Source organism: Sinocyclocheilus anshuiensis, unplaced genomic scaffold (assembly GCF_001515605.1).
Source record: "Sinocyclocheilus anshuiensis isolate Anshui unplaced genomic scaffold, SAMN03320099.WGS_v1.1 scaffold419, whole genome shotgun sequence".
NCBI lineage: Eukaryota > Metazoa > Chordata > Actinopteri > Cypriniformes > Cyprinidae > Sinocyclocheilus > Sinocyclocheilus anshuiensis.
In genome coordinates this window covers 992534-1006690 of record NW_015548228.1, presented here as the reverse complement: position 1 = coordinate 1006690, position 14157 = coordinate 992534, and the positions used below count along the sequence as shown (strand labels likewise).

Genomic DNA, 14157 nt, shown 5'->3' with positions numbered 1-14157 from the left:
TATGTGGAAAATAATGTGTTTTTTGAACTTTAAACCGCATAAACACATTTAATTACACCAAATACACAAAATAATGTTCTTTTTAGCAGCATCATATGACCCCTTTAATTATATTGTCAGCATAGAACAAGAAACAACATTTTTTAATCAACACTAGAGACATTTGAAAAACTTTAACATTTTCTCTTGACATATGTATGAATGGAGTGATGAATCAAATGCTGTTTTTACTTTTAATCTTTCAGGCTCTTATAGAAATTGGTTACAGTTGCTTGAGACCTGGTTACAGTCCTCATATAACTTGTATAAGTTTGGTTTTTGTATTTGTGTCACAGTGTAAAGATCTCTTTTATGCTTCTGGTGTGTCTAAATGTAGTCTACCAGATAGCTTCCACTCAAAGGTCACACCTACACTGCAGACATGAAGTATTATGGTAATACACAGAGAAAACTGCTCAAAAATGCAATGCCTTACGCATTTCAATATGACTAATTCATTACGTATTTCAATACGAGTAATGTCTCACTCTCTAAATGAGAAGTAGAAACAATCAAGATGCTCTCAGTTCTACTTAGCTGCCATTATTTAAAACGCATAATGTTGAAGTTGAGCGACTCACCTGATCGCAGACCAGCTCCCATTTCTTCTCATTGTCATACTGACTCAGAAGCTTCATCTTGTCAGGAGGCAGATTCATGGAGCTCTGAGAAGAGAAATTAGAGGTTCATCACAGTAACCTGGAGATCAGGTGAAATCCTTTCTAGCAGAACTGTACAGTACAAACATGCTCGCAGACTCATGGATTCAAATTACTGCAGTATCAATGTTAATACACTTATTAGTAAACATATTGCTATTCCTATTGGTTGATGTGCACAATGCATATCCATCACAAAGTGCTGGATTTCAATAGACGGATTCCATCTATAATACTGGATATCAAAAAAGTTGCCGCCAGTGGTATGTAACCCAGAACCAGGCTTAAACAGTTTAAGAAAAAGAAGAGAAGTTTGTCAGTGTTACAATACTAATTGGTTTGTGGAGTATAATCCTGGAGTATAGCATGGGAAAGTCTGAGTATATGGTTTATGAAAGAGACTGGCGTTAACGTGTGTATGCTGCAGTCTTTCCTCAGTTTCAAATAACATCTGATTTGCCATTTACTTGATGAATTTGTAATATTGATAATCACCATTTATATCTGATGCAAGACGTTGGTGGAACAGACGTAGAGAAGGAAATGTCTACATTACAAAATGTGTTATGACGCAATTATTGTTCCTTCTTTTGCTTACTTCAGATTGTTAACCTCTTAACAGTCACCTGTCCCCTTCAGTTTACTTCACTATATTATAATTAAATCCTAATCTACTATATATCGTTGGAAAACTCCAAGACTTCTAAATAGATATTTTACCAGTTTTTTGTTATAAATTATGTAGGAACAGTAATAGATTAATTTATGACAAGAGTCCACCCTTAAAAAAATCTACATCATAAAAGGAGTTCTGACCTTTGTCACAAAAAGTCTTTTTTCGTTGCCTTTTTCCCTATTACGTTTTAGAAATCATCATAAAGTATATATCAATTGAAAGCTTAAAATTTCTAAATTCATCCTGTGAAAGCCATTTTAAAATCAGACATTGCATTACCATAGAAATGGTACATCAAAATCATATTACAAAATGTTTTCGTTCATGAATTATAACAATTTAAGTTTGTGCACTTTCATTTCTATGTCCAAAAATGGGGGTGACAGTTAAAGGGTTAAAGGCATAATTCAGGCAAAAATGAAAATCCAGTCACCATTTAGGCGACTATTTCGCTTCATTTAATTTTAAACCTGCATGCATGACTTTTGTGGAAATTTGAAAAACGGTCTCGATAAAAGTCTATGGGGTCCACTGTTGTTTCACAGAAGTCATACAGGTTTGATATGGCATGAGGGTGAGTAAATGATGACGCAATTTTCATTTTTGAGTAAATTATTATATTATGTACATATTATGTTTCCCTTAAGGTTATCTACTTAAGATCATATGCTGTGTCAGTCATCAGTCTGACACAATGTGACTTCCTGAAAACATGGCACGGAGGCTAAGTTGCTACATGTCTTGCACTTAAACACATAAAAATTCATCATTATTAGCTTTATGTTTTGCACTTTCACACCAGATCTGGAATTGCACCTTTCAACCAAATTAAGAGGGTGTGGTTTGTAAAAAAAAATAGGTGTAAAGTTTAGTGTAGAAACGCTATGATCTTGGGTGTTTCCTCCTAAAGCACTAAGACGTTTCCGCTCTGAGCATGGTTATTTCTTTTAAGGTTGTGTGCATAAAGAGCGAAAGCACATTTAGAAACACATTGAGCGGTTACTGGAGGAACAGCGAGAGCGGGGTGGGTGGGGGACTAACTGTGGTCTACTGGTTCAAGTGAATAAAGTGGAGACTAGATTAAGTTAATATTATATATAAAGCACAGTTCAGGGCTTATGGCAGTAGCCTGTAATGAGGACATCACTCTGAAGTGTGACCATGTAATGCATATATCCATTAGCACACAATAGTAATCTAATCAGGGTAGTAGTTACTTGAATTTATGGGCTCAAGGACAAAATTGCAGGGATTGTCCCAAACTCCTTCATACAGTACTTTACAGCATTGTAAAGATGACTTTAGTGGGTCCAACTCCTCACAGGGCCCGAGACAGTCTGGTTGTGCCCCCCTGTGCATTGACCAATAAGAGTATGCTCAGAAAGATCAAATGGCCATTTGTTATATGGAAGTGCTTTTTTTAACTTTGGTAAAATTCTAATGTTATTTCGAGAAGTTAAAAACAAGAAACAAAATCATACTGTGAGATTTAAGTCACATTTATGAGAAGTCACAATGTCTATTCTGAGATGGAAACCAAATGGAAGATAACTGAGCTTCCATTAGGAATCAGTTAAAGGATTCAACACATTGCTCAACAAAAGGGATGGCATATCTAGGAGTATAACCAACTGACAGTGTTGTCTTGCAACGAAGCGAAAGACGAAACAAAGGTCAGTCGTCACCGAGAATACAGGACCTCTTTTTATCTTATGACTTCTCTTCAAAAGTTGCCTAATTTGTCATCCCGCCACTGCCATTTCCTATACCAAAAGCCCATGTGGAACTAAAGTGACAGTAATCAGATTGTATTAAGTCAGAAGTGTTTTTCCAAATGTTACTTCATTTTGCATTTCAGGTGGAAGACTGCATTTGCTTTGAAATGTTCATATTGTATTTGATTTTCTTTTTAGATTATCACTGTCTATGCGTCAAGAATACAAGAAGTTCCTGTGTTTTTTTTTTCTACAGCTAATATTTATGTTTCCAAAATGCAAAGACAGAGAATCTAATACTGTTGTAGTTCCTAACATGGCTGTTGTTTTTATCAGAACAGGAAGTATCAAGATTAGCTGCTTTTGCTGTGTTGATAAGTAATGTCTGTGTATAAAGAACTCACCAAAACCACACTGAAGCGTTCTTCGAGCTCTTCCTCAGGAGGCATGGGTAGTTTCACAGGGGCACATTTCTTTTTGGGTGTGGAGGGAGCAGTGTTTGACCCTCCTGTTGAGCCTTTGGCCTCCGGCCCATCCACCTGCTCCAACCCGCCGGCTGCGTTACCCATCACAACTTTCCTTAGGAATTCCAGGATACTGAACTCTTTCTGGATCAACCACTAACAATTCCAAAAGTCCAAACTCTGGAGGAACCCAGACAAACCTCTCTGCAATCCACAGGTAAAAATCCACTGTTTGAAGTTTTGTAGTCACTCAGATCCAGTGTAGGTGGAAGCACATGGAGTCTTTTTAGCACATGCTGTCAGAGAGCATGGATACCTTTCAAACCAAAAACGGTGTCCAGGATGGTTCAAGTGATTGTGAAGAAGCTCTCAATGAGGATGAGAACTTAAAATCAAACTCACAATCAGAAAATTCCTCCGATTTCAAAATGAAGGGTAAAAAGAACTTTCACCTTTGCTTAGTCAAAAAAAGGAAGAAGAAAAGCCTCTGTTTATACTTTCACAATAAAGACAATAGAGGTCCTTTGAAAGTACAGCTCTTCAGCCTCTCAGTGCGGCTGAGTGTGTTGATTACCAGCGCAACAGGCCTTTACTCCAGTTGTCTGCCTCTCATGTGAGTGCTTCAGATGTTGGAGCATCTTCCTTTATGTCCAGCCCCACTGATCAAGCCTGCAGAAGTTTCTTCCAGAAGAATATACAGATGTTGGCAAATTGACATGAAGGCACCTGTCCGAGCACACTGCTGTGTGTTACAGAAATGAGAGAGAAGCAGTTGTGACAGCAGGAAGAAACCACAGAAAAAAGCAGAAGCATCCACGCTTCCTGTATACCTCGCACTAGAGAGAGAGAGCCCGCTGGGTGTGTCGGTTTAAGTTCTGTTTGTATTTAAAAAATATGATGATCTAAACATATCACACCACTCATGTGCATATTATGTACTGTATGTATGTTACGACACTGATGCTGTTGATCAGGGCTTGTTGTCACAAGGCTACTTGTTTTCTCATTTTTTCCAATTCTGTCCTAATATCATTTTTTTTTTTGGCCTAAAGCATTTATAAGTCTCAGTTAATTTCAACATTAATTTCAACATTTACTAATACATAAATAAAAACAAAAAGTGAATATATTATTTAATGGACCTGAGCTAACAAGAACAGTTGTGTTTTCATTAACCAATAAATTTATTGATAAATACTATAACAAATATATTTCAGATTGATAGTTAATGTTAGTTAATGCATTAACTACCATAGCTAATGGGACCTTACTGTAAAGTGTTACCTTTGTAATAGCTGTTGGGTAAACAACTGAACACAATAAAACCACACTGGCATTTTTATTTGACTTTTTTATATTTTTTATTTGACAGATTATCACATTTGCTTAATATTGTATATTACCGATTGTTTTTATTTTATTGTATTTTAATTGATTAAATATTTATCATTGGTTTAATTTATGATTTACTGTTGTGTTCTGCTGGTCGTAAATATGTTACGGCTTAAATTTATAATACGCTATAAATACGATAATACGCTAATTAAAGAACAGAATTATTTTATTTATTTATTTTTCCCCTCCGGCAATAACAGCATAAAGGTTCTATAGCTTTTTCAAAGCCAAGATAGATAGATGATAGATAGATAAATAGATAGATAGATAGATAGATAGATAGATAGATAGATGATAGATGATAGATAGATGATAGATAGATAGATAGATAGATACTATGTGGTATGAGCTTTAACTCTCAGTTTGATGTATGATAAACTCTTAGAGCACCACCATGTGGAATAAATGACCACACACTGATGTTTATATTTGATCAATGTAAGGTATATGTGTAGCTATAGGCTACAATAAAATATAATATAATACAGTCAATGCAATGAGTAAATCAAAAAACGAAATGGATGAACGAATAGATCAATATATTAATGAACTAGAGTTAATCGGAAATCATAGCCGTCAGTAGTCAGGAGAACGAGAGAACGACAGAGTGGAGGATGAGTCTCTAGAGGTCCGACCAGATCATGGCCAATAGAGGGCGCAGCTCGTAACATCCAGTCATTGTTTATTCCAAAATGACGGAAAACAGCGCGTCGCCGGAGGATCCCTGGCTCAAAGTAAGGAAACATATTCAGATAAAGACGGTCCGTTGATTTTAAACAGCCATATCCTCCCAAATCGCCCTCGTGAAGTGTGTTTCTGTTTATCTGTGTAGGTCTGCAGCGGTTGGTTTCACTCTAGCTCAGCTGGCTAACGTTAGTCGTAAAGTTCAGCAAGTCAAAAGAACAATTACCCTGCTTCCCACATTATCGTGGTTTCAAAATGCAGTGTATTTAGTGGTGATTTAGACAACAAATTACTACAGAAACGCGTCCGAAAACGGTTCTGCGCTTAAACGGACTATATATGTTGTAAATGTTAGAATGGAAGCTATAACAGATGTGTAAGAGTTGAATCCGCTAAGCTAACTTGTTTGATCGCTACATTGGCTGTGTTTCGAAACGTATTTAAATTGCCACTAGACAGAATTTTTGGGCATGGAAGGCGCGTTCGAACGAGCGAATCGACTCCCCAGAGAGCGGGATTCGATTCAAGCGACAGATGATGCGCCAAAATACTGTCAAGACCGCAAAATAAAGCTCACTAGTTCTCTTTGTTTGTGCCTTCACTATATTTATGCTGCGGTTCCAATGCATTATAACTTCCTGCCGTATTCATATGCAGCGAATAAAATGTGCCCTCAATTGCACCGACTGTAATGATGAGGAGATTGCTCAATCTGAGAGTTTGGAGACGCATTATACATGTAGATTAAATGTCACCCTTTAAAGGGGTTATTTGGGACACATCACAGTGGGGACTTAGAGGTGTCCTAGATAAAGGTAAGGCAGGACGGGTCAGGCTCTGTTTGCATATGTGATCATCAGTTGGCTGGTCTCTGAATCTTTAGTCTGGCTGGCTTTGACTGTTCTTCTGTTTGTCTTTTTATATCACCCGTCTCACCATCATGTCTCAGCAGACGGACGGCGCCTTCAGTGACAACGGCTTCGATCACAGTGAGTACCAGAGCTATAAAATATTACTTGATAAGTCTCAACTAATGTGTTTTTTCTCCAGCTTATATACCAAGATGAAGGTTAGACATGCCGTTATAAAAATATAATGAACCCATAGGCTGGACTTGACAAACTGAAACTACTTTGTGCTGTCAAATGTTGAAGTAACCAAAAATGAACACTAGTGTATACGTTTATACTTATATACATTTCTATATCATTAGGTTTTTTTGCCGAGAATGCTCACAAAGGAAGTTTGGTGTCAAGAGCCAACAGCATCGGATCCACAAGTGCCTCTTCTGTACCAAACACAGGTAATACCTCAATCATCTAATATCAAAAATGGCCATTATTTTATAACCGTTGCTCTAAAATGGTCATCGTTTCACTGCCATGAAATACTAAAATCTTTTTTTTTTAAATGCATGTGTTAGATCTAATTGTGAACAATTAAATCCTTGTATACATACTGTATGCAAGACTCTTCCCTGCTCCCTCTGATGCAAAGAACCAAGTTCATGGCCTATATTGTTTTCTTTTTCAATTACGTTACACTCTGACACTGTACGTCACAATATAAAAGAAAACATGTTGATTTCTGCAACTTTAAAGACAGACATCAAGATACAGTGTGCTAACATACGGTTCTTCCCTTTGGTTTAGATGATGAAGACAGTGATAACAGACATGAGACGCCCTATAAGGAGTCGTATAAAGACCGGAGGAGACAGGCACACACACAGGCAGAGCAGAAACGCAGAGATGCCATCAAGGTAAGAGTGAGAAGAGCAAATTGGTTTAGGGAAAACAAAGACAGAAAATATAGTAGCTTACATAAGCACAAGGGCACCTAAGTACTTGGAAGTGACGGCAATAATCGATCATAAAAGCAAAGTAATTACTTGACTTAAGTAATTAATTAAAGGGGGGAGGGGGGCATTTTTGCCAAATAGAAATACTGATTTTGTAAGCATAGGTCTGCACAATTTGCAAAACTATTTTTGTTTTATTACTTCATTCCCTGATAAAAATTGTAAATTGTTTACAATTACAAATGTTTTTAAAGCTCGAGGTGCTGTGCTTGTTTGTAGGGCTGCTCAATATGGCCAAACACTTTGTGATTATATAGAAATATGGCAATAATAATAATAATCCATCAAGCTTTCATTTTGGTGGAAAAAATTACACAGCGACCCTTTAAATCTTCTCTTCTGTTGACAACAGCTGGTTTGTAAGTGCTTTTCATTACAAATTTGGGAAGATGATCAGCGCATGTTGTGTTCCCAAATACATGGTACAAGCAACCCAAAACATGCAGAGATGAGTTCATGTGGAGCAGAATTTACTGTGAACAGACCCGCTTTGAGATCCTGAAAACACTGGATTGTGAGCTGCTCGTGTGTAAAAGAACACAGTGCCTTGTTCCTAGCGTTCTACTTCTGTCACTCAAATGTGTCTGTACGGATCTCTGTCCCACAGAAAGGCTATGATGACCTGCAGTCTATAGTGCCTACATGCCAGCAGCAGTCTGACTTTGTCATGGCCACACAGAAGATGAGTAAAGCTACAGTCCTGCAGAAGAGTGAGAACCTTCATTATCTATTTATATTTCCTTGTCACATGTCTTCCACTCTGGAATGGAAAAGCTCAGCAGCTTGTGTGTGTGTGTTTGCAGCAATCGACTACATTCAGTTTCTCCACAAAGAAAAGAAGAAGCAGGAAGAGGATGTTTCCACACTTAGGAAGGAGGTGATGGCGCTGAAAATTATGAAAACGTGAGTGGGGGTTTATTTACAGGGGGCTGGGACATTTTTAACTGTTTAAGCAGACAAATGTAGTTCCACTTATTCTCCGGCAGGGTTGTTTTTCGGCTTTATCTGACACTGTCACTCTTCTGCCAAGAAAGATAACACCCTCTAAGACCTATAACAGGGAGGGAGGAAGAAACGTCTGAGATACTAATGTGTCTCTAATGGTTTGTTTCAGGAACTATGAGCACATTGTGAAGGCCCATCAGAATAACCCTCAGCAGGGCAGCGAGCAGGTTTCAGATCAGGTGAAGTTCAGTGTGTTTCAGAGCATCATGGACTCTCTGTTCCAGTCCTTCAGTGCCTCAGTGTCAGTCAACAGCTTTCAGGAGCTCTCTGCCTGCGTCTTCAGCTGGATCGAGGAACACTGCAAGCCCCAGGTAGCACATACACATACATGCTCACACGTTTAAAGGAATAGTTCACCCAAAAATGAAAATTGTCATAATTTGCTCACTCATGTCATTTCAAACCTGTTTGAGTTTTTTTCTTATGTTGAACATAAAAAGATATTATGAACAATGCTGGTAATCAAACAATTGATGGTCCCCATTGACTTCCATAGTATTTCTTTCCCTACTCTGGAAGTCAATGGGAACGAACAACTTTTTGGTTCATCAGCATTTTTCAAAATATCTTCTGTTGTGTTCAACTTAAGAAAGAAACTTATACAGGTTTGGAACAACATGGAGGTAAGTAAATGATGACAACATTTTAATTTTTAGGTGAACTATTCCTTTAAGGCTTGTTAATAGCTGAATTATTACATGAACAACGAGTTGCAGTTCTCAGCTTTTTTAACATAAGGGTCCACAACAATATGTAAAGGCCCCATGAGTTTTCCAGTTGTTTGTGATTTACTGGATAAGGATTCAGAAGGATTTTTAAAAATAGTTTTTACTCAGCTTCTACCTGATCAAATATTTTAGAGTTTGAAAACTAGAAAATAATGTATATTCATTAAACATTTTTTAATATTTAATTAATTAACTAGACTTTTCCAAATCTAGAAATCACATTTAAAATTAGGCTATCTAGGTTTTTCCAGACCATGGGAACCCTGGCTTTTCGAAGAAAAAATAGTTGAGGTAAATTAAAATGAGAATTTTTTGTTCTTGCAGTTGTTTTAGCTCATTTTAAAGTTTGTTTAGTCTAATTTTAAATCATTAGTAAGACTTTTTGCAAGTTTTAAGTTTGCTAAGTGCCCTGGTTGAGAACCACTGTTTTAGAGGACATTTACACACTTTTTTTTATTTTTTTTATTTTATCACATAGCGGATTGCTATTTTGCTTAACAGGAAAAATGCATGAAATATTCAAGTGTAAATGCCCCTCGCCAAAAACACAAAGTATGTGCTCATACCAATTAGACAAAGCAACCTGGAAATGCATTAAAGATGCAAAACGTGCCATAAAACCGTTAATAACACTCTACTCAAACCAATGTAGACAACTCAAACCAATGTAGACAACCTGGGGGCTGTTTCATTAAAGACGCTAAGAAAAGCGGGGATTAAAGTCCAAAACCTGACTTGAAATAACCTAACAAATTAATCGGGACTACAGCGGTTTCATAAACGACAATTTAAGTTCACGCAATCTCACTAATTCGATCCAAGTTCAATGAGTCAGGATAATTTGATGTGCATGCTTATTCTTATGCAGCCCTTCATGTCGATCATGGATCAAAACGATCCACCATGACAAACAGCGAATATTTGTGCCGTTTAATGCATTTGAGACACTGTGTTTTTCTCAGTGCATAACTAACACGTCACAGGTATATTTTTCTTCTGTAAATGTTAGAAAGTCATGCAAATATATCTGTTTTGCTGTCAAGAGTGGGCGAGGCTTACGCGAGCGAACGAGCACTGCTGCACGCTTGTGCGCTACACAGACGGAGCAGAATAGAATAATAGCGCAATAATTCTGAATAAATATACATTCTGCTAAAATATTTGTTGTTGGACATTAAATGTGACGAGCAGAATTTTAATCCTACATATAAGTGTATTTTTAGGATAGGAGTAACTGTAAATCAAATGTAAGCTGGCTAATACAGCCCTACTAGCTCAAACGAGTTAAATGTGTTCCTCTTATCAGTTAAAATGTAGTCTAATTTCTATTATTTATTTTCATTTTAATGCTTTAATGCTTTAAAGAGCAATTTTAGATTGTCATGTTTTAATGTTCTATTAATAACCATAAAAGGCACAGCTGTCATAAAATCAGAGAGAAAGGCTGCATGGCTAGAAACTGCTGATCAACTGAATGCGCAAGTAGCAACTGTGTTAAAATGTTTTCGTATCTATTAAAAAAAAAAGGTCATTGCATTTTGGGCACAATACATGAAATAGTTAATTGTAGCCTATATTTTTATTTATTTGATTATTTAAGTTGCATTTTCTGTATACTTTTATTTTTGGACTAATAATAAAGTCAGCTAATTGTATGTGAGAAAATCATTGCAGTGGTGATATCAATACGTTCCTACTGGTCAGTGTTAGAGGAGCTCAGCTTAGCCAGACAGTTAGCCTGGGTTAGTTTCCCAGCATAAGTTGCCAGAGCGACTGAGCTTGAACTATGGTAATTTTGCTTTATGAAACCCAATCAAGTGAAAATAAGTGGTAATATCAATGCGTTCCTATTGGTCAGTGTTAGAGGAGCTCAGCTTAGCCTGACAGTTAGCCTGCCTCGGACCAGGTTAGTTTCCCAGCATAAGTTGCCACAGTGACTGACTGAGCTTGAGCTATGGTAATTTTGCTTTCGGAAACCAAATCAAGTGACAATAAGTCAGAATAACTGAAATAAGCCTGGCTTATTTGGTAAACTAGTTTTATGAAACAGCCCCCTGATCACTACACAAGCGACAAGCTTCAGTTTTTCAGTCAATCACCTACACAGGCTTAGATAAACACTGTAAACTCCCAGACTAACCATGTTTTTCTGTATTGTTGACAGACGCTGAGAGAATTTATGGTGATCGTGCTGCAGCAAGTGAATGGTCAGCTGTACTGAAGCTGTCAATCTGTATGTTTGTCTGTCTTTCAGGCTGATATCTCATTCAAGAACAGTCTCTCTTTCTCTCACACACACACACACACACACACACACACACACACACACTATGCAGCAGGGTATCAGCACACTAATGGACTGGGGTGCATTCAAGAACTCTAAAGAGATGAAGTAGTGCTTGCTCAAGTATTGACTGACAGTGTTTATGGCAGTGATTCCAATCAACAAATGTGGAAATGCAGTAATTTATTCCGATCAGTCATTGTATTACTAATAATTTGGAAGGTAATAATCTGATCTAAGATCGTTTCCTCACACGCCTTCAGCTGGTTTAGAAATTAAAGAATGTGTAAGTTCTGTTTAGTTGATGTTGTCGAACACACCTCAGTCCTGAAGTTTAATAATTTCTGTTTAGTCTAAAACTAGAAGAGTTTCATCAGTATTCATATTTTCAAAAGTTTGCAGTTGTGATGCTAAGATAAAATAGCATCCTGACAACCACAGATATGAGGAATACTCAGCTGTAAGACAACTTCACACCCCATATACTGAGGTGAGAGATATGTCTCAATTTACTGCATTATAAACCAGACAGCTGCCTTTGAATGATTAAGCTTGGTGTGTTGCATTCAGTTATCATCTTTACCTCATGTTCAAATTATTTTCCAAAGCACAACTACATTTTCACCTTTACGAACAGCCTAGTGCTGGAAAGGGGAGCCGAGAGGTCTGGTTACACTGTGATGCACTGTCAGTTGATTTTTATACGTCCAAAAACAGCTGTCTGGCATGCTTTAATATAATTAAAGTTAGGCAATGCTGAGCCATCTTAGTTCCTCTTTGTCTTTGGGATGCTGTGACCAAAGATTGCAGTGTCTATGCACAAATAATGGAAGATAAACCTCTTTTTTGTCATGTTATGTCAGTTTTTGTTCAGCTTTGTGTAACGCAATAATGTTTTATTCTACATTTATGATAATGGTTTAAGCTCTTGTGATCAGTATGTTTTGTGCTGCATAAGCTATCAATGAAGACACAGTCGCATCCGTGCGTGGTAGCAGCTTCACATGGTGTGACCGCCCAATTCTATTTATATTTTCAATGAATGTTAATTAAGGCGTAATGAAAATTAGAAGTCTACTCAGGACACAGATTTTTAGGTATTGAGATCTTTTTTTTTGAAATAACATGATTGTACAATCAACTGTTTGACCTGTGCTGGAATAAGGGACGTCTTTACAAGTTAAGCCATACAGTGGAGCGAATGCCAGCTCACAGAAACGAGGCTACGTCATGCTGAACTACTATACTAGACTCTGTGCTTCTGCATTTCTGACTTCAACGGAAGAATCTGGTGGAAATATTTTTGTATCAGTATAATTTTTTAAATTGAAAAATAAACAATGTTCAAACTTATTTACAGCTTGTTTGTTCTTTCTTTCTCAACAGAACTTTTATAAATAGGATTGGGTTTTAACAAAACAGTTCTCTCAGTGTCCCAGAATCCTCTACATTACTTTCCAAAGGTCTGGTGTCCCAGCAACGATGTTGGCGGCATCTGAATTTAATCAGTGAGTCCTCCATCAGATGTTGGGCATTGCCACTTTATGGTCCTCATCGGTTTCAATCCCAGCCTCCTCCTGATTTCAAACACAAGATGTACAGGAAAGAGAGTTTTTCATTTGTCTATATAAAAATACACATGATACTCTAAGGCAGGGTTTCCCAAAACAATGGCTGTGTACCCGTAGGGGTTTGTGAGGGAACTGTGGGGGGTTTTTAAGTTGATAAAGCTAATAATTAAAGAAATAGTTCACCCAAAAATGAAAGTTCTGTCATTAACTACTCAAGCTCATGTCGTTCCAAACCATTCGTTCATCTTCAGAACACAAATTAAGATATTTTTTGATGAATTCCGAGAGCTTTCTGACCCTCCATAGACAGCAATGGAACTGAAATGATCCCAGGCCCAAAAATGTAGTAAGGACATTGTTAAAATAGTCCATGTGTTAATAATAATAGTCCAACCTTAATTTTACAAAGCTACGAGAATAATGTTTGTGCGCAAAGAAAACAAAAATAACTTCATGTACACGCATGCGTTGTGGTACTGTCGATAATGGCAGCCAACGGGGCCACGGAAGAGAAGAATTGTTGAATAAAGTCATTATTTTTGTTTTCTTTGCGCACAAAAACGTGTTCTCGTAGCTTCATAAAATTATGGTTGAGCCACTTATCTCACATGGAGTATTTTCATGGACTGTTTCTGAGCCTAGAAACTTGCCGTTGCCAGTTGCGCTGCTGTCTATGGGAGGGTCAGAAAGCTCTCAGATTTCATCAAAAATACCTTAATTTGTGTTCCGAAGATGAACGAAGGTCTTACGGGTTTGGAACGACATGAGGATGAGTAAATATTGACAGAATTTTAATTTCTGGGTGAACTATCTCTTTAATAATATCCAATGTAAAAAGACTCCATCTCCGCATGTGCTACGACTTTAACATGCATTTGGGTATGCTACTTGAGCTAGATTCGCTTTATTTACAGTCACATAATTTCCGATATTTTAATGGACAAAAGTTTAAAGGGGTCATATGAAGCTACTTTAAAGATCATTATTTTGTGTATTTGGTGTAACAGAATATGTTGACATGCTTTAATGTTCAAAAAACACATTATTTTTCAAATACTGTACATTATTGTAGTTCC

The 14157-nt window shown here is 37.2% G+C and overlaps 3 protein-coding genes across 5 annotated transcripts in view; 1 reads left to right on the top strand and 2 right to left on the bottom strand.

Moving 5' to 3' along the window:
- LOC107654518 (formin-like protein 1) overlaps positions 1–4330 on the bottom strand; it is a 17794-nt gene extending 13464 nt beyond the window's left edge. For both annotated transcript variants that reach the window (XM_016441615.1, XM_016441616.1), the window contains exons 1-2: positions 3494–4330; positions 621–704 (exon numbers count right to left, since the gene is read on the bottom strand). In XM_016441615.1, coding sequence (XP_016297101.1) covers positions 621–704; positions 3494–3658 — 249 coding nt within the window. In that variant the 5' untranslated portion in view covers positions 3659–4330. The remainder of the gene's footprint in view (positions 1–620; positions 705–3493) is intronic.
- A 1267-nt stretch (positions 4331–5597) lies between these two features.
- On the top strand, positions 5598–12891 carry LOC107654516 (max-like protein X). Of its 2 annotated transcripts, none has more exons than XM_016441611.1 (8): positions 5598–5682; positions 6582–6621; positions 6846–6935; positions 7285–7394; positions 8101–8203; positions 8297–8396; positions 8608–8809; positions 11391–12886. In XM_016441611.1, exons 1-8 carry the CDS (start codon positions 5641–5643, stop codon positions 11445–11447), a joined length of 744 nt encoding a protein of 247 aa, XP_016297097.1. In that variant the 5' UTR covers positions 5598–5640; the 3' UTR covers positions 11448–12886. The 2 variants fall into 2 exon arrangements, with proteins under 2 accessions (XP_016297097.1, XP_016297099.1); XM_016441613.1 differs by having other exon boundaries at positions 5621–5682; positions 6585–6621; positions 11391–12891.
- Positions 12892–12917: 26 nt separating this feature from the next.
- Positions 12918–14157, bottom strand: part of LOC107654517 (homologous-pairing protein 2 homolog) — a 4701-nt gene continuing 3461 nt past the window's right edge. The window contains exon 8 of the mRNA XM_016441614.1: positions 12918–13087. Coding sequence (XP_016297100.1) covers positions 13031–13087 — 57 coding nt within the window. The 3' untranslated portion in view covers positions 12918–13030. The remainder of the gene's footprint in view (positions 13088–14157) is intronic.